Raw genomic sequence first — 27271 nt, 5'->3', positions numbered from 1 at the left:
GTGCTGTCAACTCTGATACACTACTGAGAAAGAAGTCCCTCAAAATTGGTGGAGGGGATAAAAAACAGAAATGTACAAAAGTTAAACAGATTCTCCATTTTATTTTCAATAAAAATTCAGATCCTAGATGGATACAGCATCTGTAAAACACAAAACCAGATAGAATCATGTTAGATATCTTGTTTTTAAACACAAGTTTTGCAGTCACAATCTAGACCATCAATCTCTTCAACTGCTACAAAAGCAACCCCCCAGTTTACAGAGAAGAGGTGTGACAACGGAAAAGCCCAACAGGTGGTTCAGTGCCTTGTAGTAGCACTTTGCCAGCCCTCCTGCCAGTCCCATGGCTCTAGATTCAGGATTTAACTGTGCTGCTCCTACTGTGCTTTTTCTAAGGCACAGGAAAGAGGCAGAAAGGAAGGGCTGCACCCCTCTGATACTCCTTTTGACATCATCAGTATGAAAATACTGCATCACAACTCTGGGTGAGGGACCAAAAGGTACAGTCTCACTGAAGCCCTGTGCTCCACTGACTGTGGAGCAGGTAGCGGGGGACCCGTTAGGACACCATTCCCCTCAGTTACAACATTTGGGAGGTAGTAGAAAAATGAACAGGTAGAAACTGGAGTAGAAGGGTGCAAAAATACATGGAAAAGATCCAGAAAAAGAAATCAAGGTCGCTTTGGAAGGGACCTGAGTCCTGGAACTTGAAGAGCCTTTCCAGACAACCCAAGCAAGCACACAGGCCCCTGGCAATGACACAAATCCCCTGAGCCCAAGAAGCCAGGAATAAGCCTCTCCTGGCTCCAAAAGGAACACAATCACTAAGCCATGTTGAACACGACACCAACAGAACAAAACCACAGTTCAAGTGTTCCCTCCTCCTATGTGGAATAAAAATGCACCCTGAAAACTGCCAATAAATATCTTGTTGCCAAAATAAATCCACTTACCACCCGGATTCTGTGTCCAATGGCCTTGGCAGGAAGGTTGGAGCGGAACTTGGCACGGACCATGCCACTGTTGCCATGGGCCCGTGTCACCTTCCCCCAGATCACCCGTGTCCTGTTGGGCTTCCCCCCGGGAGTTACGGTGTTGCTGGGGAAGAGAGGAAAGGAACAGCTGAGCACAGCAGTCACAGCTCTGCTGTCACCATCAGCGACAGTGCGGCCTCTTCAAGGCACCTCAATAACTTTATTCCACAGCCTTCTTTAACCAGACCAACTTCCACTTTCATTTACTTGTGAAATTTGCCAGGCCTGGAATTTTCACTGTACCTCTCAAACAGGTAGATATTACAGCTTGTAATTTGCCAGAAGCTCCACTGGAGAACTCTTAACAAGTTACCAGGCTCAAAAATTTGGAAAACTCTGCTGCTAATGTGTTCATACCGAAAACTTTCAACTCCAAAGAAAATACAACACCTTATTTATAAGATTTCTCCACACACAACAAAGGCAAGGAAAGAATAAGCCACTAGAAAAGATGGCATAAAGTGCTTTAGATGAACAGCCATGTGCCATACGTTGGAAATTATGGTGGTCAAGTTAACAATCTAATCAATTTTATTCAAGGCAATTTTGAATACTAACAACTACACTCAACAAAATAAAAAACAAAAGAAGTGAAAGGTAATAAGTTGCTGTTCTCAAGGCATCTATCTTCCAATGGCAGCAGACCAGAAGTGACAGAGAGTGCTCTGACATGGCCACACAAAAGCCAGGATACAAATTCCTCCAGGCTTCACAAAATCTATTGTTTAAGTAACTCAAGAGCTCATAGTGCTCAACTCCACACAAATGCACCTCATCTCAATTTACTCTATCAACCCACCTTTAGTTTTCGCCACTCTCTGGCAAAACTTGCTTCTCATCCCATTTGCTCTCTTAACACACCATTTAAGAAGTGAATGATTATTTCACAGAATATAATTGTCTAAATTAAAACATATCATCCAACTAAAGCAAAAATAACCAAGAACTTTTAAAACAAAACTAAGCCAGGAAACTGGTCCACAAAGCACTCCACGGACACTCTATTCATAAATCCAGCACAATTAATTTTTGTTTTAACAACAGCTCTGTGAACAGCCTGCTCACATCCTGGCAAGTGCAAAAGCTGACACAAGAGTTGGCTAATTCAACATAAAAATAAAAAGTGACTTACTTTTTAGCTTTGTACACATAGGCACACCTCTTGCCCAGGTAGAAGTCTGTCTCCTGGCGAGCATAAACACCTTCAATCTTCAGAAGAGCCGTGTGCTCCCGCTGGTTTCGGAGGCCACGTTTGTAGCCAGCAAAAATGGCCTTGCACCACAGCCTGGAGACATGAAGAACGTTTGCAAGTTACAATTCACTCCAAGGTAACAAAAATAAAAATAAATCACGTGCTATTTCAGCAGAGGAAAAACCCCACCTTTACAAATCACTGCAAATCCTTACATTCAGTGAACAGAGGAAACCCAAGTACCCCGTCATGAAGTATTTATGAGAACTGTGCAGCTTTCTGACACCACACTACAGGCTTTACACTAAAGCTGAAGTGTTTCAGCATTAGCAGGTGATGTTTCCAACTGTCTCACAGGTGATTCCCTGAGCCAGCGGAGATCTCCACCCACTGATGTCGGAAAAGTGTCTCGATAAAGACATGTAGGGGACCCCTGGTGGCCTAGTGGTTAGCATGCGGGACTCTCACTGCTGCGACCCAGGTTCGAATCCCAGTCCCCCGGGCAGATGGAGCCCGTTAGGCCTGTGAGGCCATCCATCTATGAGAAGGTCACTCTAAACAAACCTACGTCCTGAGGACCTCACTGCCATTGTCCAAGCGCGCTTGGCCCCGGCAGATGAACCTTAGGATTAAAGGGTGGGCTCAGTTCAGCGCAGGCTGTGTCTCACCTAAAAAATCCATTGCGCAGGCTGGAAAGGTAAAAGACCTTTCCCAAAATCTTCGTTCGCGAAGACTGGCCATTATCTTCCAACTGTCTACTGATACTATGATGAATAAACACAGCTTCTTGTCTACACACCATGAAAACAGCCTCCTGTCTTGCAGTAACTCCTACAAAAAGTACAAACTGCTCCTAATTTGTAGCCTCAAAGGAATTAGTTGCAGCCTCTGGAGGCAGCCAGAGACACAACTCCACATCCACTGGACACAGACTCCACAGCAACTCTTAAGGACAAAGTCCTGTCTGCACTCCCCAGGTAAAGCCATTATAAGGCTGCTCCACGCACCGTGTACACAGCACATCTGTCCCAACTGCATCCACCACCTGTCCCGGGATACAGCAGGATCAAGCTGAGATATCCAGTTCTCCCTGCCACACATGTATAACAGGAGAGGAACTCCATAGATAAACGTCAAGACAAAGCTGTGATTCACAGAACCATCGAATGGTTTGGGTTGGAAGGGACATTAGAGACCACCTATTTCCAACCCCCTTGCCATGAGCCACCTTCCACTAGACCAGGTTGCTCAGAACCCCATCGAACCCGGCCTTGAACACTTCCAGGGAGGAGTCCACAACCCCTCTGGACAACAGAGTACTCAGTCAATCCCCCCCATTTACAAGCTCAATCCCTACATCAACAAAAAATCTCGATGGCACAATAGCTCCCTTACTCAAGAGAGCAAGATGTCCAAGCCTCTCCTGCACACTAGAGCTCCACAAACACTGTACTAACAAAACCACCATCGATATCCTGCATTTAGTGACAGGCCAAGGAAAGCGTGGCACACCCTTACAACAGCTGTAACAGCCCGTGACAGCAGCTTCGGAATAGGGACACATATCTGTGGGTCAAGCAGGACACTGGGCAGAGTAGTCATCCTGGAAAACTAGAGCAGCCACAGGAACACGGATCACTGCCCACTGTTTTAACACTCCCAGAAATGCCCAGGTGAGCAGCGAGCGGAGCCCCCCCGGACAGTCACTCACCTCCCGGTCATGGCGTCCTCCCGCAGACCCGGTCCCGGCAGGCCTGGAAACGACACACAGCGATGAGCGGTCACTCGGAGGCCACCCTGAGCCCCGTCACCCTCCGCTCCCCCACAGCGCGGCCGCCCCGGGCGCCTCCGGCCCAGGGCCCCGACCAGCGGCGGGCACCATCCGCCGCGCATCGGCGCCATCCCGCGCTCTCCCCGCCCCGCACCGCGCCATCTGGAGAGCCCCGGGAGCCCCGCGCCCGCCGCCGAGCCCCGCGGGGGGGCGGCCCCGCCCGGCCCCGCTGCCCGGCCCGAGCCCCGCCGGCCCCGCTCCGCCTCACCCCGAGCGCCCCAAGATGGCGGCCAGAAAGACCCGCCCCGCGCGGCCCGCCGGGAAGCCCGCCGCAAGGACCCGCCAAGGGCCGCTCGGACACCGCCTGAGCGGGCGGCACCGAGATGATGGTGGTGATGGTGGAGGGGGTACAACGGCCTCCGCGCCGCCCTTGCCGCGCCCCTCGCCCCATACTCGCGTCCTCCCGGGGGCGATCCTGGCCGGGAGATACCGGGAAGGGCGGCCCCAGACCCGCCGCGCAGGCGCCCGCCTGGGCAGCCCCGCGAGGCCCCTGAGCGTTGTGGTTGCCATGGAGACGGGCGTCGCGTCCCGGTGAGGAGGGGAGGGAGGAGCGGCACCGGGATCGGGGGTTGGGAGCAGGGAAAGGGGGAAATCCCAGTGGGAAGTTGAGGGGAGGCCCGGCTGGGCTGGGCAAAGCGAGCGAGAACCGGCCGTGGTGGTGGAACGAGTCGACGAGCCCGCGGAGGAGAAGGGCAGCGCTTGGTGTTCGCGGTGGGCTCCGGGCCCTGCCCGTCTTCCTCTCTTCTCACCTTGAATTAGTGAATCATCTCGTATTTATTTTACTTCCGATATCGCCTCAGTGACAGAAAACACGTTTCTACACTCAAATCCCTGTAATTAAGTCTTACATCCCAGTGTTTTCTAGATAAGAACAGCTGGCAGCACGTAGTCACCGTTTCCTCACATCAGGTCATTCACTGTCGATTCCTCTCACTTCCCTGTGTGACATTGCCACACATTCAGGTGCATTTTCAGACCGCTTTAGGTGATTTAGGAACTTCCTCCAATAGGTCAAGTGCCCTGGCTGGCCGGGCTTTCACTGTCACCTTGTTCCTGAGTGCTTTGGAATGTGTGCTTAGAGTGCTTTTATGAAAAAATGGATCTCGAGCAAAATCTACTGATGTCTTGTCACCAGCTGGGCTTGGAGACCTTGAACGTGAGGGATTAATGAACCTGAGGACTTGGAGTGAGGAATTAAATCCCCATCCAGGAGGAGAGTTAAATCTATCTGTACTTTGCTGGGCAAATGTAGAAGCTCTTGATGCCTCGTAAACATGTAGATGCAGAGTTTTTTTCTTAGAGAGATTAAACCGTTAGAAAGTAGGAGCAGAGAAGTGATGGAATATAATGAATTTTCCAAATTGTCTGTTGGCTTCTACTTTAAGGAAGAGGTAGAAAGCAAAGCAACACTCAGCCATCTACGCAGGTAACAGTATAAAATATGAGCATGGAGCCTCTACACAGAGAAAGGACACAGTCCCTGCTTTGAGGAGAACACAGTGTCTGTGAAAACACTCCATGCCAATCACTTGCCAAAGAGAGCAAAAGGAGATGTGACATCCTCAGCTATGCATTTTCTCACTGGAATTCACCAGAATCTCTTTAGCTGACTAAAAGGGATGCTGCACAAAATGCTGCCTTTGAAGCCATTTTCATGTATCGGGCAGCAGGGTGGGAGAAATGAACATCCAGGGCTCTCACACAGCAGAGGGAGTTGCAGTCCCCAAAGGAACAGGGGGCCAGGCCTTTTTATACAGTTGTTTTAAAAATTATTTCTTGATTTGTTTTCCTTTCCCTTTATATCAGCAGGGAAAGAATGTCAACCAAAACTCCTGGGGGAAGCTGAATCCTTCACATACTTTTTTTATTAATTATTATTAATAGAGTTTAATGAGGGAGTTCAGCAAACACAGTAATGAAGGGCAGTGCCAGTGGCTGCATTGGGAGTGTCTGTGGGCACTGCACTGACACTGAAATCCAGAGCAAGCAGCTCCTGTTTGTAGTGTTTCCTAATGCCCCAGACAGCGGTTTCCTTCTCACTTCCAAGTCAGCAAAAGCCCAGAGCCTACTGGCTTGGCACGTGGATCTCCTGAGTGAGGATAGGGATATAAGAGGAGATGTACAGGAGGAGCAAAGGCTTTAGAGAAACATTCCAGCAACACTGATATCCTGAGTTAATTCTCTCTTGGGCAGAAGCTGCTGATGAGAAAGAGGAAAAGCTGTTGCATCCTCCTTTGTTTCCAAATAAGTCACTTTTTCCTATGAGAGCTGCATTTTTTTTCTTTCAAAAATGCTGCCATAATCATCTGTCATGGCTATCTCCCAACACATCTTTTTTCATCATATTTTTAGCATTAGGACTGCACATGTAATAGATTATTCTCATGTTGTTTAGACTCAAAATATGGATCTTAGATTTCTGGAAAAGACAAAAATGAGTAAAACATTTAAAAATATTTTATTAGTGCCTGTGGACTGGAAAAAGACACTGTCTGACTTTCTTGATATAAAAATACTTAATTTCTGCATCTCCACTTCTATCATTGATTCCAAGGTTGAAAAGAAAGGAAAAGTGATTGGTTTAGTTTATTATACAGATTATTTGCTATTTATTTGTTAATGCTATTATCAGATTCCTATCTCAAGATGTTACTTTTCTTTATTTTAAATTAAGATAAAGGAGAGGAAAAAAATCTCAGAAGCAAAGGGACGAAATCAGTTCCATCTTTGTCATCAAAAGCCCTGCACAGTGGGATTAATTAGGTAAGTGGGTATAAATAATACAAGGAGGACAGTGAACACAATGTTCAGAATCACTGCTTGGCTGTTATCTTTTCCTGCCATGATTTAAGCAGCTTCTTGAAATAAATCAGGGTGCCCCTACCATTACCTTGTCTGAAAGGCTGTTCCATATCTTCATCCATCCAGAAGTTAGAAACCTTATCATAATTGCTTGGCTTAGGGGAAATTACACTCCTTTGACCCTGGGCCAGTATTATCCTTTAACTTAAATACCTCTGTCTCTCCCTGGTATCTACTCTTCCTATGTATTTACAGAGAGCAATCCCAGTCAGTGCCCCTGGCACACTTTCCAGCTGTAATCTTTTCCACAGGGAGAGTTGTGTCCTGTTACAAAGGACAGCACATTTCAACACATGTTGCATTAAACAACTTACTGCAACAGAGGGACACCAGGAAACAAATATGTAAAATCAAAGTTATTTTTGTTTCACCTATTCTATACTAACAGACATCAAATAAACCTGAACTGAGAAGTGGCCCTTTTTTCCTGAACACATGAAATTAACTTCGTGTTCCAACTGGAAATTAATATATTTTCTTCAACAAAAACAACAAAAAAGTATCAGGACAAATGATAATGGCTTCAGAGAGGTTATAGCAAGTATGCATTTTTTAAACATTTGCTTATGAAGTATCACTGACTTCCAGTGATCCAGAGCACAGCTGCATCCAAACCTCTTTAATTTTCATAGAATTGTGGCCATGTCTTATGCTAACAGGCACTGTCTGATGTATTTCCTTGGCACACTTACAGATTGGACTGTAATATTCTGCAGGCCTAGAATATGTTTATTCAAGGGTTTTACAGATGGCACAAACCCACTTGTAGGTACAGCAGCCAAATGAAGGTTTTGTTAGTGGATGTTGATGCTTCCAATTGCAATGCCACTCAGGATCTCAGCCATCACAAACTCCAGTTGTGCCACACGTTATACAATAAATATCTGATTTGTACGTGCAGGCTTTGGAGGTATTGTCCAATGGCTAAAACATTATAATTCTCAGATAATTTCTCCATTGTTGTGCATGTGTTTTCTTAGGTATTTTTTAATAGCAAATTTCCACCTTTCCCTCCATGTGCTTTCACAATATTCCATCTGTAAGCAAGGCAAAGGGGTGCTTAAGTGTATGTCAGAGTAGTTTCATGTTTGAAGAGCAATTTAAAGTGAAATAACACAGAATGTTAAAGATAGTTTATTTAGTTCAAGAACTGGTTCTTGTTTGACTTTCATCATCTTAAGGTGGTAACGCTTCCTGCTGAGGGGACTGGGATCATAGAATTGTGAAGGCTACACAGTAAATAACGAGGAATGATTAAGCCATGAAGGTTCACTGTCTGTGATTTTATAAGACGTCAATTAATTTTTTCCTTTCAAAAAAGGCACCTTCGTTCTGTTGTTTCCCAAAGTCCACTATGAAACACTGCTCCCTCTTGAAGTGAAGGATGAGGCACCCCACCCAGTTTGTGCCCCCCGTATCCATTCCCTCCCCAGCCTGTCCACCCAGATCTGCTGTAGGAGGGACCAGGACCTCTTTGTTTTGCGAAAGCTAAACATTCCCACTGTCCCTGAATGCAGCCATTAGCAGAGCAGGGCTCCTCTTATAAACAGTGTATGGAAGGCTATAAACAAAGCCAGGGAAGTATATGTAAGGCTGCAAATAAAGCTATTTCGGGTCTACCTTTAGTTTAAACTACTGTAACTAACATTACTAACACCACAGTGTTTTTCTGATTGGTATCTTTTATCTTTGTTCCTCCTAGCAAGGACACAGAGACTAAACAAATGGAAAAAGTCACTCAACTGGAAGCTCTGCTGTTTGCTGCTGTGCTGGAGAACTGTGTCGATCAGCTCGAAATTCTTGGATATATCATGCCAGTTTCAGATGAGGACAAGATAGACCTCAGCCATGTATGTGCCTATATCCACCCTGCTTAAAGAAATATATATCTTCTTTTTTTTTTTTCTTGTCTTTTACCAGCATTTTTAAAAAAGCAACTCAAATATTTTTTCTGTAAATGCTCCATGACCCCTGGGTGAAGAAACACAATAAAAGTGCACAGATGACCTATTTTAATGTTTATACTGCAGCATCACTGAGAAGCCTTTGTCAAGATTTTGCAGAGGACCCTACTGACCTGTAATGAATTTCCTGGGCTAATAATTTTAAAATCTTGGTGGTTAGATGACTAGCAAAGGATTAGGGAAAAGGAAGCAAAACATATGTAGGTTCTTATGGAGATGCACAGCTATTTTAAAAGTAGAAATGAATAGGAGGTTTGAAAGTATTCAAACCCAGGGTAATTCTGTTCCTCTCTAAGTCCATGATAAAGTTCCTTTTTTTCCCACAGACAGTGCATTAAGAAAGATGCACTTCAAAGTATATTAGTAACTACCCTTTCTCAGTGATCACTAATTATTAGTTGATTTCTAATAGGCATTGCAACTAAGAGAGTTAGGGCAGAGATATGAAGAGAGAAGGCCTAATGCTCAGGCAGAGGTTTGTTGCTGTGGGGGAAGGTGTTGTGATGTTTCTGGTGGCTGTTAGACATAGGAAACAGGATGGGACCATCCTGAGGGGTAACTGGTTCTAAGTTCTGTAGTCATATATTTTAAGTGACATAGCAGGCTGTTTCCAGTTTTAGCAGGTTTGAAACTTTAAGATGAACTCAAGAAAAAAGTGTGAGACTAGGATGGAAATAAAAACTGGGATCCGAGTTTTCACATCTAATGATGTTCACTCTGTCTAATGTACCACTTAAGAATGCCAGAGGAACGTAAATAAACATGTTTTTCACGTGTTCCCTTGCCATACTACCTTTTCAAAAAACCCATTGCAAAGTAGCAGCAGCTGGAGTTACAGGGAATTTCAGGGCGGGAACGATGCTCAGACTGTGCCATAGAGGGCACTCCTCCCCTTAAAGACTCCTATGAGCCGGCGTCAGAGAATGCTTCTCCCTCTCTGAGCTGGTGGGAAACCTCTTATGTGCCAGCAGCAAAACACAGAGAAAGAGCGTTTCTCTGGGACAGTAGGAGTTGTCCTTCTTGAGACACACAGATTTAGGCTGATAGACCTACTGAAGGTACATTTAAATAATAGAGAAAATACCTTCCCTTTTCAATCACAGATGCTCATTTTTACCAAGTCACTGCTTAGTACACAACTTTATCCCAGATAATAAGCCCTACTTCTGCTCTTAAAGATGCCAAAACAAATTGAGAAGGAAACAATTTAGAAACAAGAAAATGTCTTAGGGAAGCGACTTTCTGACTTTGGTGCTCTGTAATTTGTTATTCCTCCCTGTTTCTCAGTTTCCACTTGCCTGTTTTCATTGTATTTGTAGAAGACTTGTATTTCCAAAGCACCCTGGAGCTCTGTCAGTCAAACAAATCAATGGTATTTTTAAAGACTGACATCTAAATGTCAATTGATGACATTTCTGAGAGGATTAATCACAGTGTTGGCCAGCACCTCACTGATTTTACCAAATTAGATGCTCTTGTACACTGCTTCACACAGTGCATCCCCCAGAGGGAGGCAGCTTTTCTATTTGCTGAATGTTGGGCAACTGACAAAAATTCTGTTAGGAGGTGGTAACACATGCAGTTTACAAACTTCTTGCTCTTACATAGTTATTTGGTCATGTGTAAGTCCCTACTGTTTACAGACAATCCAGTTATTGCCTGTCTTGAATTTTCCCAGACATTAAAAAGCATCTGTCAGAATACTCATAAAATCTACATGATATTAAAGCAGTTTGTTTGCCAAAATTAGTTCTTTCTGAAGTACAGCCATTGCCAGCCAGCTATTTAACTTTTTTTTTTACTAATTAGCTATGTAATTTTCATTGGTCTGGGTATATTTTGCATGTGATTCATTTACTGTAAATTTAACTGTCCAAAAATTAAGCATGTAGTCACTTAGCCTCCTTCTGTAGTCAGTGAGGAGTCAGGCACTACCAGAGGCTGATCCCTCCCATCCAGAGTTGTCCAAGACACTCATAAGGAAGCAGCCCTTTGCAGTACCCTCACAGACCACTAAAGTAACTTTTTGGAAGTACTACTGGCATCCACAGCTGCTGCCCTGACCACTTGTTTTTACTCTGCCCTCTCTGCACTCTGTTGGCACAAATGTGTGTGTGTGTGGTTGTTGAAGAATCTGGACTGAGAACTGGTGCTGCCAAAAATAACCTTTTTTTTTTCCTCTTTTTTTGCTGGAAAATGTTTCATCACAGTGAGCTCTTTATCCACTTCCCCATGCATCCAGGGTGGGGAGCAGGCAGCTGTGGACTGGGATAGGGTTGGCAGTGACTGTGTTAGCTGGTGTCAGCACTGCTGCTAGGAAGTATTCAGCCACAGAGATGCCGGTAGGCAGGCAAGAAAAATTTCTCTTTTAGTGTCCCAGAGTACACGCCTGCATTCTCACCCATAGCACATAAAGCAGAGAAATTCCTAGAAGCAAGAGCTTAGCCGATTTTAGAATTTTTTTTTTGCTTTTTCTGGGCCTTTGCCTTTTATTAATAAAATTGTACACGTCCACAAGATAACTTTCCATGCAGAAAGAGCTGCCAATTTTTCAAATTTCATTTTTGAATTCATGCTACACTTCCTCTGCTGCCACTCTCTCAAAAAACCTGCTAAGCAGATAGCTGATGTCTGTCACTTTTATTTCCACATGGCTCTAGTTATAACACTAATACTGTAGGCAAAGGTCGTGGTGACAGGCAGTGGGAAATGTCTAAGATGGAGAGAAGGCAGAGGGGAAACAGGCTAACAGTCTTCCAGTGCATAAAAGCTGCTGCAAAAAAAGGAGGAGATTTGTTCTCTGTGCCTACAGAGACCAGGACAACAAGCCAGGGGCTCAACTGCTGCTGAGGAGAAAAAACTTTCTTACGGTAAAGATTGTTGAGAGGTGCTGGCACTGGCAGGAGGGTGTGTAGTCTCCATTGCTGGAGGCCATTAAGGACTATGTCAGGAATGACAATAGTCTGAACCAGCATCTCTTGGAGCGGATGAATTCACCTTTTGAGGCTTCTTCTAGTCCTGTTATTTTAGGGCTTTTGAGCCCATAAACATCAATAAGCTACACTCTGTGCTCAAAGCTAAGCAACATAAATGTTTCTGCTCTTCCACTCTTTGCAGACTGTAACAGGCACTATCAACTGCTCTTAGTAGAGCTTTATTCTAGTTTATTATTAATCTTTCTTCTTCTCACATAATGTTGAAGAGGAATTATTTCTACTGCTCAGTGTGCAAGCAGATCTCTTCTTCCCTTTTAGACTGGCATCCAGGAAATGAAAGAAATTATAGAGACCCAGAAGGAGCCGGACATTAATGACCCAGAGCTTATGTCAGCAAGGCAAGAGAGTGAGGAAACAGTTACCTCCATGGCCCTGAAAAACACTGAACCCGAGCAGCAGACGGGGAAAACTGATGATGGGAAAAGCACCCATCAGCCTTCCAAAATGGGCAGGAAACAGAGCGCTCTGACTGTAGAGAAGCTCAGAAAAATTGAGGCTGACAGGTGAGTGAAGCACCTGTGGAGGATGCTCAGGTGTAAAGTTCTCAGTCTATCTCTTGAAAGCAAAAATACAAGCTCCCCACTCTTCCACCGTCAGAGTGCTTCAGTCTTGGTCCTCTAAGGAAGTTCCTCTAAGGATACTAGTGGGATCTAGGTTCATAGGCCATTTGGTTCTGGCCATTGCTTGTCTCTGGATGCCCCATAATGACCAGCAGTTTATTTTGAATGGAGCTGCAAAACATTACCCAGTTGATAATGGTTGCTTGGGTGGAATTCATGCCAGACACTAGTCAGTGCTGATATTCTGGTACCTGGAGTCAGATTCCCTTAGAAGATCCCACAGGCAAAGTCGGATCTGAGCTTTCTCCTGAACTCATTCTGCAGGGCATACAGAGTTTCTGTGGCAGTTAGAGACATTCTCCTTTATAGAACAGATAAGACTAAATATTTTCTTTCTTTTTTAAAACAAACTTTATTCCTGCCCCTAATCCAGTGTCTTGACTTACAGAAATACCAGCAGCCTTTGGTTTAAAAGACAGACGGGGGAGCTGCCAAAATATAAATGCCATATGCACCATAACATGCACCATAATAAACTGGACAAGCCCATGTTATTTGTTAAGATCAATTTAGGGCTGTACTGGGATATTTTGGCATCCAGATATCTCCCCACAGACACAGTTACTTGCATCCCCAGGTCTCATTTTCCAGGACCCACCTATCTGTCACCACAACTGCAGGCCAGCAGCCTCCTTCCTTAGGGCAGCACAGCTAGCATTTTTAAATGATAAACTTCAACCAACTCCTAATACAGAGTTTTTCAGATGTACAAGAAGCAGATACCATGGGAAAGCACTCCTAGGTTTGGTAGGACGTAAGAACAGAAAAGGGATTCTTTTTATTCCTTAACTTTATCTATAAACAGTAATGGATAAAGGTGCCAGACACTGTAGTACCAACACCTGTAAAGTACTGTTGTGTTCCTTTTGTTCCTGACAGGCAGTATACAAGTGATGTAATTACTGTCACCATGAAAAAGATGCAGGAATCAGGAATATTTGATAGCCTAACAGAAGCTAATGAGAGAGAGAAGGAAAAAAAGAGCAAGTTTTATGACGTCCTCATCAGGTCAGTGTTGTGTTCAGTTCTTCTCTGCTTAACTGCTGAAAGCCAAACCCATTCCCACTCGGTACATGCTGAAAAGGAAGACTCAATGAAACCAAAATACAGAAGAGATTCTACTTTTTCAACTTGAATTGTTCTGCTTGCTTTACAGTCTGCAATTCTTTTCCCTTCAGAAACAATTAGTGAATGGTTCTGATACTGATCTGAGCTAGGAATTGCCTGAGCTTTAACCACAGTGGACACATCAGTGTCTGCATTAATGCAAATGCTGTCTCATTTCAATTAAAACATAATGTGATGTAGGAGCTCCCTGATCTTTGACTCCTGTCCCCAGTGAAAGCCAGAGCAGCAGAGAATCTGCTCAAAACAGGGCCAGCAACATATGGCCTTTAGGTTATCTGATGCCCAGGAGAATCTGCTCTAACCCATATGCTAATATGCTCCCCTTTCCCAGCAGAAGTGAGGGTTCAGCACAGATGGTGACAGAGGAATTGTCTTATTTAAGGCTAATCCACCAGCCACTGCACTGTAGATCCTCTTCTGCCCCAAATCTTTCAGGGTACAGGTTTGTTATCATCCTAGCACTGGTGGTTCCTTACCTCAAATTTCTGAGCACTAGAGGCTTGGAGTTTTTTTAGCATGCAAAACTCTGGTTCAACCCCAAGACTGTCAGAGAGAATCACAGTCATCAGACAAGCATTTGACCACTTTAAAGCTACTTTGCTCTGTGTAGCAGCTCAGGCCCATCATTTAGGGTGCACAGCAAAGCTGCTCTAAGTCATGATTTGTCATGAGTCCAACCTACTGGAACAGCTCCTGTGATGGCTCAGGGGTCGCCTCCAGGGCAAATCCCCAGCTTCCAGTGGAATGTGTGATTTCAAGCATGAAACCCAACTCTTCCACTGTCTAAAACCAAGGGATTTATTGTTTATCCGTGAAAGGGACAAAAAGCAAAAATGAGAGTAGCAATTGGTTGTGGAATAACTATCCAGTATTGGAGGGCAGAAAGAGCAGACAAATTATAATGAGAAAGTACATAATGCTTTTTATTCCATTCTGTCAATCCTGTCTAGCCACTCTGTTCTTCTATACATTCTTTTCATGGAATGAACTTGATCTGTCTTTCAAGATAATAAATACTTGCCTGGTTTTGTGTGAATACACTATGAAAGGCGTCTTCAGTGACACTGGGACTCCTTATCTGGAGCTTTTGTTCATCACAGTCAAACTAGCTAAGGACTCTGAAAATTAAATGCATGTGTGAATGTAAGGTTGGGATAGGATACAAAGTCTCAGGTGCCAACTGTAGTATTTACTGGTTTTAAATCAAATCCTGAGCATAAAAGCTTAGATAAGTGCTCTGACTGAAATAAGATAATACCACCTAAAACATTACTGCATCTGCTTTGTTTTAGACAGATGGACCTCTCTAACTTTTGGCCTTCACTTAGATCCATCCCTTCATGGACCTCAGAACCTAAGACAGTGTTTTTTGGAAGATTTTAAGTCTAATATGAAAAAAACATTCTCCATACATATAATGACACACAAACTGGCACTCTGCTGCTCAGACACGCTTCTGCACAGAATCAGGGACGTTTCTGCTGAAATGTAGAAACTGTGACTCAGTGACAGGCATCTTCCCTTTCTGCTATAGGAATTGCATCATCCTTAAATCCACTCCAGGCTTATAACAAGAGCATCCCCTGTTTTTTGGCTCATTCTCCCTTTCATCCCCATCCGCCTTGCTCAGTTTGTGCACCTCTTCTTTCAGGATTTACTGAACAAGTCAGTAGTTTTGGTGAGAAGTTTCTGTTTATCATTCCACAATGTATCAGGAGACAGGAAGTTCCCTTTCTAGGTAAACAGCTCTTGTCTTTTTTGATACATTGAAGTGATTGTATTTTCCCACTTTTCTTCAGGGAGGAAGAAGGAAAGAAGGAGATAAAGTCACTCCAGAAACAGCTGCAAGATGTCAAGAGACAAACTGCAAAAGACCTTCAGGTGAGAGCACTTAGCACTGGGCATTGTGCCAGGGGGGAAGCCTGTTAGCAAGCTCGACTCTACTGCCCAGGATCTCAGGGAGGACCTGTGGCATCCAGAATGATCCATCATTTAGGAATGTAGAAGTAGAATAACTGCAATAAAGATTTGTATTTGGAATTAGCTCACTAATGACCTTGAGAGCAGTGTCCAGAGGTTTTCAAATGGGAGCTCAAAATGCTCATAATCATCATGATCAAATTGGAATACCCTAAGAACAGCTGGGAGTGGCAAAGCACAGATATCTGCAATCAGTGAGAGAAAGGTTATCGGCAGATAGCAGTATCTAAGGTTCTCTCATGCTCATGCAGATCATCTGGCACAGAAGAAAATGTGACAAAGAAGGAATGAGAAAGACAGACACCTTGTATAGGGGCAGGTCATTTTTCTACCTACATTTTTGTCTGGGAAAAATGCCATTATAGTATTTTTCTAGGCTTCCAGACATTAGAAAATCCCAAACATGCCTACACAAGGGCAGATCAATGTTATTGCACATATGCTGTCAACTTGATCTTTCTGGAAAGCTTCAGCCCTTCTGTCTGCATCACGCAAATAGTGTGTACAGGAGCAGTAAATCTGGGGCATTCTGGAAATGTCACACTTGCTACACAAGTGCAGATCAATTCAGTGGCTTATCACTGGTCACTGTGATGCTCACCAGACAGCTCAGACTTGATGCTCACGCAACACGGCCCTGCTAGGGCAGGAGACAGTGTGTGATAGCAAACGAGCAAAAGGCAGGCTGGGTCAGGGCTGTACAGGGGCTGGAGGAAGGAACAAGAATCTGACACTTTGTTCAGTAGTGAGCAAGAGGACAGCAAGGGCATCTGAGGAAAGAATTGGTATCACTGAATTTTGTCTTTGGACAAAAGTGTACCCAGTAATCAAGCCAGGATATAGTTGACCACACAGAGAAATTTTAAGCCACTGACATGCTGGTGAAGTTTGGTTTGTAGAACGTGAAGGTTTTGTGTTGGCAGCCTGGATGCATGTGCAGTGGAAAGTTTAACTGTAAATACAAGATGGTTGTAAAAATATGAAGGATCTTTTTGCTTCTGCACATTGTCCCTTCTTAGTCAAGCTCTGATGACTCCTGAGAAGTTTCTGTTCTCCCACTCCCCAAGCTAGTGAATGTGATGAGGGAGTTCTCCTTCTGTGCAGTGCTCCTCAAACCTCACCACGTCTGTGCACACAATATATATACCCAGTTCTGGTTTAATGCCTTCCCAAGGTCTGGTATATGGGGGGCTGTAACCATCCCACCTTGCACCAGCAGCAATGTCCTGGCACTGTGCAGACAAGGGGGACTTCTCTGTGTCCTGACCTGCACCTCTCTTACCTCTTGCAGTCATAAGAACGTGCATAGCTCCCGTGCCGAGAGGAGGCTCTTCTCCTTGTTCTTTCAGTGCTAATCAGTTCTTGGGTTTTGCCTCATCAAGTGGGATCTGCACTCATCTGGTATTTAATATTTTAATCTTAGAAGTCCTTTTCTGGGCTTCCTTATAGTTTCGGCTTTGATAACAAATCAAAGACAAGACTGCTTTCAAGTACTGCTTGCCTCCCGTGCCAAAAATAATGGTGTCTCACTGCATCTCCCAAGGGAGAGTAATTTCTATTTGCTTCATATGGGATTTTCCCCTAGGCAGTTTTACAGACACTTGCATGATTTGTCACCTTGCCAACAAATTAAAAACAAAAATACAGCTTGCTGATTTTGGAGTACTTTGAACAACAATAATAATGCACAGACCTGTAGACAAAAGCCTACATGATTGTCTCCAGCCTAGTGGATGAGAAAACAAAAGCAAGCAAATCTAATCTTGGAACCAGAAAAACACGGCCTTTGCTTCACTCATGTTTCCTGTGTATATATATTTTCATTCTTGCTACCTCTTAATGAGATGCTAATTAATACTTTATTAGCCTGCTCAGCTCATTTTTCTTTCTAATGGAACACAAATCAAATGCTAAATGTTCTTGTTTTGTTTTCTTTCCTCTTGGAAAGCACTGACGTCTGTAAAGGAGCTGAAATGATCTGTCTGGTTTTGCTCTTACCCCTCCATGCAAGGAGCAGCACCGGTAGCTCAGGTTTGGCTGCAGGGCTCTGTTTGCTGTTGCAGTGTTCATTTTATAGTTTGTATAAAAATACTCACTTTCTTGGGTTTCCTGGACAAGTGATGGCAGTCTGTACAGGTTTTGAAACAAATTAATACATAGAATTATACACCTTAACATAAAAATTTAGGAATGTAAACTTTAGCATTCCTGCACTGCTCTTCGCCCAAGGACTTTTTATGTCCTGCAGTTTTTGTGTACACTCGTGCCATACACGTGTGCAAGCAGTGGTGTAACAGGCAGAAATATTGCAGCTACCAACCAGACAGGAATCCAAGCCATTGCACCACGGTACCAGTGAAAACAGATCCATAACTTCAATTCCGTGTGGGCTGTCATAACACATCCAGCTCCACTGTATCAGTGCCCCACCTGGTCGTGCTTTTAGTAGTATGACTAAAATCCATCATGTTCCTTCCCTTTTCCTCTCCCAGGAAATGCATCAATGGAGTGTTCTAGGGAATGTATTTAACATATATACACAACCACTGGTGCGTGATTCTACTGGAGAAATGCACCAGGTGATTACAATAGAAGGCACAAGGTTTGTGATGGTCCTGAGCTTCTGCATGACTTCATTCCACTGCTGGCAGAGCCCCAGGGAGTGCAGCAGGGCCCAGAGCTGGTGCACCAGATCCAAACCTGGCTCCAGAGGGGCACGACTTTCCACAGGAGTGCTGCTGCCAAGAGGTCCTGCTCCCTCTGTAGCTGCCTCTCACCAGCTCTCTCCTACAGTTGCTGGGATCGAACGTGAGCTGGCAGAGGGCTGCAGAAGCTGTTCTGTTGAAGCTGGGTGACCTGCCAGCCCCTCTGTCCTTTGGGCCCTGACATTCCTTGGAAGTGTGCAGCATGGGAATGTTCTGGAGCTGGGACAGAGATGCAGGCTGTGGCCTCATTGAAGTGTCTGTAGGGCCACACGTTGTGGTTTCAGGGGGAGCGGGTCCAGGCTGCAGCAGGTGTGCAGATCTAAGCATATCTCCAGGCTCTGCAAGCTGAGATGCTGCAGCTGCCAGTGAGAGGCTTGAGCTCCGAGGCACTGGGTGTGGGAGCAAGGCAGAGGCAGCAGGGCTCCCCACAGGGGCTGAAGGCACGGAGCACAGCACCCCTTCCCCTGCCAAATGGCAGCAAGGGGAGTGCTGCTGGCGGCAGGAGGTTCATCTGACTGCTGGGGAATTCCTCAGACTGTTTACTCCTGTTGGCTACTTTTGTAACCAGATGTTTTTCAAATGACTGTAAACACTAATTGCTGTGGAAGAGCTGGGAGATCTTAGTGGCACTTACAAGAGAGATAAATCAAAGTAAATGAAAACACAGGAGTGCAGATAATGTCTCCAGCTAAGTGCAGTTGTTTTTGCAGCCAAACAGCATCTGTGGGGCAGACTCCTGTGGCACCGGGTGACAGCAGACAGGCCTCTGAGCTGATGTCTGTGAGCTGAGAGATCAGAGAAAATCAGCTTGTTTACCTGCTTGTGAAGCAGACTGGCTCCTGACAACTATTTCCTGGGTTTTGATCTTGGTCACTGACAGTTTTCTGATAGTTTTGGACACGAGGAATGATTTTGCATCTTTGGTTTGGCAGATTCAACACTGAAGTCATCCCAAATAGGGGACCCCTGGTGGTCTAGTGGTTAGGATGCAGCGCTCTCACCACCACGGCCCGGGTTCGATTCCCGGTCAGGGCTAGTCCCCCGGGCAGATGGAGCTCGTCAGCCCTGTGAGGCCATCCATCTATGAGAAGGTCACTCTAAACAAACCTACGTCCTGAGGACCTCACTGCCATTGTCCAAAGCTCGCTTGGCCCCGGCAGATGAACCTTAGGATTAAAGGGTGGGCTCAGTTCAGCGCATGCTGTGTCTCACCTAAAAAATCCATTGCGCAGGCTTGAAAGGTAAAAGACCTTTCTTAAAATCTTCGTTCGCGAAGACTGGCCATACACATCCCAAATAAGCAGCCCAGAGATTTACTGCATCAGCTATGAAAGCGTTCTGTGTCCTGGCGGGGACCTTTGCTATGATAAACCAGAACAAATAAATATTAACTCATTTTCCCAGTGCCTGTCCCTGAAGTTCAGGGAACAGCACACTCGGCAGATGGTGCCCACAGCTTGTGGGCATTTACTGCAGCATTTACTCCCTGCAGCTGAACACTGAATGTGCCCAGATCTGCAGTGCCAGGTCCAGCAGCAGGAGCTGCCCTCATCCCTGCAGACGACTTTCCCTCTCCAGGCAGACGCTGCTGTAAACCACCAGAGGGGTTTTGCATTTCACTTCCAGAGGGGTTTTGCATTTCACTTCCCATCTGCTTTGGGTTGTGTAACCAAGCCCCCAGACTCCCCACCTCTAACCAGGATGTTTTACAACACCACAGACCAAATCCAAACCACAAACATGCCATACAACAGGGAAAGCAAACAGAGCAGATGGGCCCCCATCCCGGCTGAGGCCTGGGGTGCTGGAATCAAAAGCACTTTTTGCTTTACTCAAATATGAAACGAAAAAGAAAATAACCTGGTGAAATGTTCATGCTTTTCTCATATCTCCGAGTGCTTTGTAACCTAGGCTGAACCCTTCTTTTCTGGCCTGTTTGCAGATCTTTGGCAGATAGGATTACACACTGACATCAGCAGCACTTGACTTCCCAGAGGCTCAGCACCACAAAACATTGGGTTTTTTCCATTAGCATCTCCCCATTCTCTCTGCCAGCCCCTCAGTTTAGACACGATTACACCATGACCCAGGAAGACAATCTCAAAATAGAGTGTTACACTCACCTCCCATGTCTACAGACTGGGAACACAACCCCTCCCAATAGCCACCAAAATTCCATGCCAGGGAAAATAAAGGCCATTACCAGAAGCCTTAATAGGGCACAAACAGCTCATGTCTGTAGCTGTCTGCAGTCATATGATGATATGTCTGTAAAATAGTATCTGATGTTGGAAACCTTCAAAAGCATGAGAACGCCTGACCTTTGAACCCCCAAAACACTATCAGCCAAGGGCCCCAGTTGTCCTGAGCCTCATAAATGTACTTTACTCTTCCTAACTGTGTCAGACAAGGAGTGCAGAAGTAAGGACTTTCCTTTTAGCTGCTCCAAACTCTTCTTATAAGGAAACCTTTTCCAAATGAGTCATGCTGCAGAGGCTTTCAAACCAAGCACTGTTGAGCTGGCTTCTTCCTGTGGCATTTTTCCATGTTTACACAGCTAAGGAATGCGAGGTACTTCAGAGACAAGATATGTGGGCTTCAAAAGGTTTAAATGCCAGTACTTTGGCATTTCATCTTTATCTTCAGCTGTGAGGTTTGGCTGATGAATATCAAACCCATCACAGCATGGCAGGAAAGGCTGTGACAGAGCAATTGGGTGCCAAAGCAGAGGTGTTCACGTTGATCCTGCATAATTGCACAGGAGGCTTTGATGACCTTCTTAACTCTTGATACAAAGTCCAGAGTTTTTCATTTTACAGGTGGTTCTTCCAAGTTCCAGCCCTGAAATGATGAACTTTTATCTGTTACTGAAAGAAATTAAATCAAAAGGAGTAAACAAAACAGCAATCCCAAATCAAGCAAATGTGCTTTTGCTTCCTGAGCATGCTCCAAAAGCTGGACAAACCACTCAGGATTCTTGCCTGTGGGGGAGCTCTGGAGAGCAGAAATAGAAAGGGAAAGCTCAGCTCCATCACAAAGCAAGACCTGGGGAGAGGCTGGGAGCTCATAGTCAGCTTTTCCTTGACACTTCTTCCTCACCCTGGGTGTATGTTTTTATAACAAAGTGGGCACCATCTACCTGGTAAGATTTCAAGAAATAACTGTTTAAACATAAGCAAGATAGGATTAGATTTGCACCTGTTCCTAAGTTTGAGTTTATACAGTTGCTGCACAACTAGAAAAAAATGAATACAAGGAATAAAGTTTACTTCAGGATAACAGACTTTGGCTTATGTGGGGCTGAGCCATTATCTTCCTCCTACAGATGTTCACTCACTGATATGGTCTAATCCAAGAAGTTAGTAAAAGTAAAGCCTAGCTTTAAGTGGTTAAAATTATTTGGCTTCTTTCATGTTTATACTAAACATGTCTGAATCCATATCTGCACCAGGGACCAGAAGGCCTGGCTTCTTGTCTCACTCTGTTCATCACTCCACCGTATCCGTATCCAGAGGTAATCACTCCTTGCTGATGGGTTTATTGCCATCTATATGAGTTACAAATCAAACTAACCTTTGAAGCAGAGGTTGAAATGGAGCAACATTCAGGGAAAGTGTGAAGCCTACAGCCTTGTCTCTTCTGAGTTTATCATTCTGACCTCAGTCTCCAGGCTTGCTTTTGTGCTGCTTTTGTCTCCACCAGAACCGAGATAAGATAATTGATCGCCTCAAAGACAAACTCCAAGAGAAGACAGCCAAACTGGACACAGAAGGCTCCTACATGAAGAAAGACACAGACCTCCAGATCCACCAAACCCAGAAGAAATGCAGCAAGGAAGAGAATGCCCTGAACAACGAAATCCAGGTAAGCCCTTCCCCATGGCCCATACTGGAAGGCATCTCCAGTCAGTAAAGGGCAGAGCCCCCTCTTGCTCCCCAGATGCCCTTCCTGTTCTTCATTATAGTCACCAGCACAGCTGTTCGAACTGGATCTGGAAACTCATCGGGGTTAGAAACCTTTATATTTTCCATTGCTTCTCTGTATGGTCCTGCAAACAGCAACACCACAGAATGCGTGGCTGAGGAGACAGTGAATGCTTAAAGTAATGCCACTGTCAGAAAATCAGACCCATAAGTATGTCCAAAGGGGTAGTTACAAGGGTATTTAGCACACAGGCAGCCTGAGCTCCCAGCATTGCCCCCATCAGACTGTGCTGATAGAGCTGCTCCTGTGAACTGGACTAGAAAACTGTTTTGGTTTTGCAAGCATCTTTTTTTGACTGATCAAGGTCTGATCTAATTGTCCCTATTTCATGGATGGCCCAGGGGCAAGGACTGCCTCAGTTAATTTTGTCACTGGAAAAAATGTCTGTGGACTACACAGAGCTCCAGCACTGTAACTTGGCCTTCAGCAGCAGTGTGTTACACACTAACATTGACTCTCACATTTTCTGTCTTCACTGATCACAGAACTTGAAGAACAAAACTGATGAGGAGATTCAGCTCCACACGGAGACAGAAAATTTCCTCAGGCAAGAGTATCAGGTATGTGTGACTGTCAGCTAATGCTTAAAATAGCAACCTATAAACATTGTATCACCAATTAATACCTAAAGAAAAGCAGTTAATGCTCCACAAATGTACCAGGTTCATGGCTGCTGCAGTTCGAATGATTACTTATCCTCATGTCTTAATTAATCCAGCTCTCCCAGAAGTGAGATTTGCTACATATAGGTACATTTTCTTAAAATTAGTGTTTATGTAATAATTGGCATTGTTTATTCAGGTGTCACAGATTTTTCCTCCCTCAGGTAGTTATATTTGGCTAATTGGAATGTTATTTAGACCTTCCTTGGCAGTATCTGGGGCTCCCAGCACCTCGGGGAAGAGCACCTACTGCCCAAGGGCTGCACAGAGGGGACACTGAGGAGGGAACCGCATAAAGTGCCAGACCAGTTTTGCCTTATCTTTATCTGAGGAAGAATCAGGGTTGGAGAGTTGCTAACCCACAGCTATTGTGCACATTCTCAGCAGTAACCAAGCATGAATGTCCCTGTGGTGTTAACATTGCAAAGCCTCTCATAAATGATATAACTGGAAGAAAACCTGTACTACTGCTGGGTACCTGACGTCACTGCCAGTACAAAATTTAATAGGAGATAATACATTTTTAAAAATGTAATTTGAGTGCAAACCAGTGCTGTATCTTGTGAGCAATTAAACACTGCTCTGTACCCCAGAGCCTTGCTCTGATCAACGCTCACAGCAAGGGGACTGTCCAAGCCCACGCTGCAGCCTGTCTGACCTCCAGCACACAGCCAGGCACAGCCCCTCAGTGCTCACACAGCAGCTGGTGGCTTTGCAGGGGCCCGCAGAGAGGAGGATGACTGTGCCCTCCATCTCCCTTGTGTGTCCAGCTGTGATGCTGTAATAAGATTGATGCTTTTCCTCAGATTATTTTTCCATGGAAGCAATCACGGTTGTTGCTATGGAGAAGTCATTGGTGAATGGCAGGAAGTCATCTGTGTGACTGTTTCAGAAACACCTGCCCTATTCACGAGTGAGACAAAGCCAAGTTCACAACCTGAAACAGTGTGAAGTGCTGTCCCCTGGGACCTTATTCCTGGTGCTTAATCCAGAAAGCAGATAGGGAGTCAGGCAGTTTTTTGCCCCCCCCATATACACACAAAGAATGGCTTCTGCTTGTCTCTTGCTTCACCAGGACTGACTGTGCACAAAACTAACCCCCAGTGCTTCTCCATCCCTCATGCACCCCTGAAAGCCTGACCCAGTCTCCTCATTCCTGGTCCAGTGCCATGGCTGCTGTGGTGAACTCCAGTGAGGGGCCTGCAGGCCACCAGCAATTTATCCTGTATCCAGTAATTTTGTCCCAGGGGCTTGATCCTTCCAAGATGAGACAGAAACAGTGACCGTGCACCATTTACAGGACTCTCACCACTCTCCTGAGAGCAGGCCATGTAATAGTAGCAAACCTCTCACCTGTGCACTCTTTGTACCATGCTGAGCACCACTTCCTCCCCATGCAGAAGGTGGAAGAGAAGCTGGAATACTGGATGCAGAAGTATGAAAATGACACTGATGCGAAAGAAGTAGAACTGGATGACCTAAGAGCATTGAAGGCAGAGAACTTGGAAACAATGCAGAAATTTGCCAAGGAGGTAAGACATCAGCAGCATCTCAGTGCTCAGCCACGCAAAACTGCACTGGGCTTTTTCCTACCCTCATTCAGATAAGGAACCAGGACCATGGGAAAAAAAAATAAATCAGTAACTTTGGGGCACAGGGCACAATTATAAACATTGGTCCTGGGAAGGCAGCGACCGAAATGTCATCTTCCATTTGCCACCTGTGACATCAAGGAGGATGATGATATTTCCCCTACAGCTATTTTCAAATACCAGCAAGTACTGAGAGAGCTACTGACAGCATTTGTGAGGGGCAAAGACACTGTCCCATCCCATCAGTACACCTCACCTTAGTTTGCTGCCTTAGTCTGAACAAATCTGCTTCTTCCAGCTCCTTCTAGCAACATCAGGGTAACACAGGCTGGAACTGGAAAAGGCAGCTCATCCCTTCCTGCAGACACACACATTCCCAGCTGCACAATGCTGTTATCAGGGAGCTGATTCCAGTTAGAACCATTCCTGCCCCACACTGGGTTCTTGGTTAACTACTGGGCTCTGATCACAGTGGAACAGCAGCACAGGGCAGAGAGAAGTGTCTAGAAAAACGTGTGTTTTAAAGGCAGAAGGAATTAGCTTGTAATCATTCCTTACCGTCAGTGGGTCTGAGATGATGGGACTGGGTTTGATGTTTTCCTGCTTGTGGGCTCATTTTTCACTCTGTGCACTGTCATCTCAGAGTCCCAAGTGCATTTGTACATCCTCTGCTGCTTAGCCTGAGGGACCACACGTCCTCCCCACCACCAGCTGTTGCCTGGGACGCCATCAGACAGCCATTTTACAGCACGGGATCAGGGGGTTAATTACACCCAGGCCTCGAGAGGTTCCACTTTGGCAGCAGCTCGAAGTGCCTGAGGACTGACAGTGGTAATGAGCAACATTTGCCATCTGGATTCAGGAAAGATCAAACAAAGGAGGTGGGGGAGGAAGGTCCACAGTCACACATTACCCCTGCGCTGCCCTGGAGCTCCCTGGTGCACAGGGTGGGGACCCACCCCATGACCCACAGGCCCCAGCAGTTCTGGCAGGGTTGTGGGAAGTGAGTAGCAAGGATGAGAAACGTAGGCAGCCAGAGGAGAAGAATCCTTGCACCAGGATCCAGGTGAGCCCTGCCCTGCCCTGCCCTGGCAAGTGGCTGGGCACAGTGAGCCTCAAAGGCTGGCCCTGCAGTTTAGGGGATGTGTTTGTCATGTGGCTTTTGCCACCCCTGTGCTCTCTTGCAGTGCCTGATGTTCGAGGAAAACATCATCATTGACCGGACAGAAAAGAAGAATAGAAAAAAACAACGAGAGCAGGATGCCCTGGAACTGAAGAGCGCCCTGAAGGTAAAGGGGAGCAAAGCTGAGGTGATGCTGCTCCATCAGCAGCTGGGAGTTAATAATCTGTGCCACAGGCTTTGTCCAGGTAGAAAACGGCCCCATAAAGTTGGCTGGTGTGGGGTGGCACAAGCAAAGGGCAAAGCCTGTCCCTTTCTGACTCAGAGCCAGCAGTTGGCTCCAGGTTTGAGATGGGAGCCAAAGGGGAGAAGCCAGTCTCCTGGAATGATCTGGGGCTGTGCCCATTGCATCAGCCCCACTGCATGGGTGACACAGGGAGGGCCATGGGGCAGTGCCTCTGCTTGTCCCTTGCCACCAGCCACAGATACCCTGCCCCAGCTGTGGGTGCTTCCAGTGCAACCAGGAAGGTCTGACGGCTGCTGTGTGGGCTGGAGGTTCCCTCCTGTGTCTGGGGAGCACAGGAAAGACTCTCTGGCATTGAGCTGTACCAGGTACCCCAGCAAGAAATTTCCCCTGAGGCCTCTCTTTCTCACTTCCAGGTGCAGGCCTGGTGGAGAGGCACGATGGTCCGCAGATTCCTTGGCCCTTACCAGGAACTCGAGAAGCTTCTGAAGGAACAGCCAGCAGTGCAGACAGAAACAGGGAAGGAAAAATCTGGAGGAAAGAAAAAGTAAAGAAAGTGAAGAAAGTGCCCACAGATGTGCTCCAGGTCTGTTGCTGGGCAGAGCACTGCAGTCTGTGTATCTGACAGGACAAAATAAACCAGGTAACAGAGCTTGGGCAATTCTGGAGAACACAGTTTGTGACAGACACAGTTAAGGTGCAGCTGCAGTCAAGATCTTGAAGCTGCCCCTGTACAGCCTTTGTACAGCAGAAAGACAGTTTCTCCAGCACAAAGGGGATTTGTATCAAAGCAGTGAGAAACACAATATCCCCCCAAAGTGCTTGATGGGAACAAGACAGATAGTGGGAAGTAATCCTGTTACCAGCCCAGTAGCTTGCTGGCATGGGATGCTCTGCACCTGAAACCTCCTCTGCAGCCCTCAAGCACTGGCCATGGCTGGAGTGCTGGTGTTTGCTGTGGGTCAGGCAGGGAGGTCGACACACCCACGTCTGGGCTTCAGCTGTGCTCTCCCTGCTGCCAGCGCCCGTGTCAGGTCAGCAGGGGAGAACGTGGGCAGTTTGCAGTGCAAACACAAGTGCAGTCAGAGCACACAGGTTTCCATTCCCACAGCCCTGCACAATGTCAGCACACAGACAGAGCAGCTCCTTCTGACTGAGGGGAGGAACAATGGGAAAAGACAGCCGGATGTGTTGCCTACAGGAGCTGGTCTGTCACACCGTCCCCACCGCCCCAACCACCGTCCCTGCTCAGCAAGATGGGGCTGTAGGCAGAGAGTGGATCTGCTGGGGAGCAGAACTGCTTTTTAACTAAGAGGGCAAGAGGGGAACCCCTTCTCCTGACACCACTGTCAGTAAA

The 27271-nt window shown here is 45.8% G+C and overlaps 2 protein-coding genes across 3 annotated transcripts; one reads left to right on the top strand and one right to left on the bottom strand.

Annotated features, from left to right (window-relative positions):
- Positions 1-81: 81 nt before the first annotated feature.
- Positions 82-4348, bottom strand: RPL35A (ribosomal protein L35a). The gene is made up of 5 exons (XM_027685801.1): positions 4266-4348; positions 3938-3980; positions 2167-2319; positions 954-1098; positions 82-140 (listed from the first exon to the last, which is right to left on the bottom strand). Exons 2-5 carry the CDS (start codon positions 3946-3948, stop codon positions 117-119), a joined length of 333 nt encoding a protein of 110 aa, XP_027541602.1. The 5' UTR covers positions 3949-3980; positions 4266-4348; the 3' UTR covers positions 82-116.
- A 175-nt stretch (positions 4349-4523) lies between these two features.
- On the top strand, positions 4524-26575 carry IQCG (IQ motif containing G). 2 transcript variants are annotated; one of them, XM_027685781.1, is made up of 11 exons: positions 4524-4588; positions 6732-6820; positions 8626-8769; positions 12138-12382; positions 13379-13507; positions 15427-15508; positions 22015-22176; positions 22782-22856; positions 24359-24490; positions 25738-25839; positions 26331-26575. In XM_027685781.1, the coding sequence occupies exons 3-11, from the start codon at positions 8644-8646 to the stop codon at positions 26463-26465; spliced, it is 1188 nt and encodes a 395-aa protein (XP_027541582.1). In that variant the 5' UTR covers positions 4524-4588; positions 6732-6820; positions 8626-8643; the 3' UTR covers positions 26466-26575. The 2 variants fall into 2 exon arrangements, with proteins under 2 accessions (XP_027541582.1, XP_027541583.1); XM_027685782.1 differs by lacking the exon at positions 4524-4588 and adding an exon at positions 4643-4768.
- The last annotated feature ends 696 nt before the right edge of the window (positions 26576-27271 follow it).

The sequence above is a fragment of the Neopelma chrysocephalum genome, unplaced genomic scaffold, assembly GCF_003984885.1.
Source record: "Neopelma chrysocephalum unplaced genomic scaffold, ASM398488v2 Primary Assembly neopelma1_69, whole genome shotgun sequence".
Lineage (NCBI taxonomy): Eukaryota > Metazoa > Chordata > Aves > Passeriformes > Pipridae > Neopelma > Neopelma chrysocephalum.
The sequence above is the reverse complement of the archived record's forward strand: the minus strand, read 5'-3'. Positions and strand labels throughout refer to the sequence as shown.

What these genes read in the sequence shown, in the direction of transcription:
- RPL35A (XM_027685801.1), bottom strand. An exon ending in TATGTGTACAAAGCTAAAAA is followed by an intron (nt 1,099 to 2,166) that starts GTAAGTCACTTT and finishes TCTCTTCCCCAG; the next exon opens with CAACACCGTAACTCCCGGGG. An exon ending in TTGGACACAGAATCCGGGTG is followed by an intron (nt 141 to 953) that starts GTAAGTGGATTT and finishes TGTGTTTTACAG; the next exon opens with ATGCTGTATCCATCTAGGAT.
- IQCG (XM_027685781.1), top strand. Translation starts at nt 8,644, where the DNA reads ATGGAAAAAGTCACTCAACTGGAAGCTCTGCTGTTTGCTGCTGTGCTG. An exon ending in TTTTATGACGTCCTCATCAG is followed by an intron (nt 13,508 to 15,426) that starts GTCAGTGTTGTG and finishes ACTTTTCTTCAG; the next exon opens with GGAGGAAGAAGGAAAGAAGG. An exon ending in AAACTGCAAAAGACCTTCAG is followed by an intron (nt 15,509 to 22,014) that starts GTGAGAGCACTT and finishes TGTCTCCACCAG; the next exon opens with AACCGAGATAAGATAATTGA.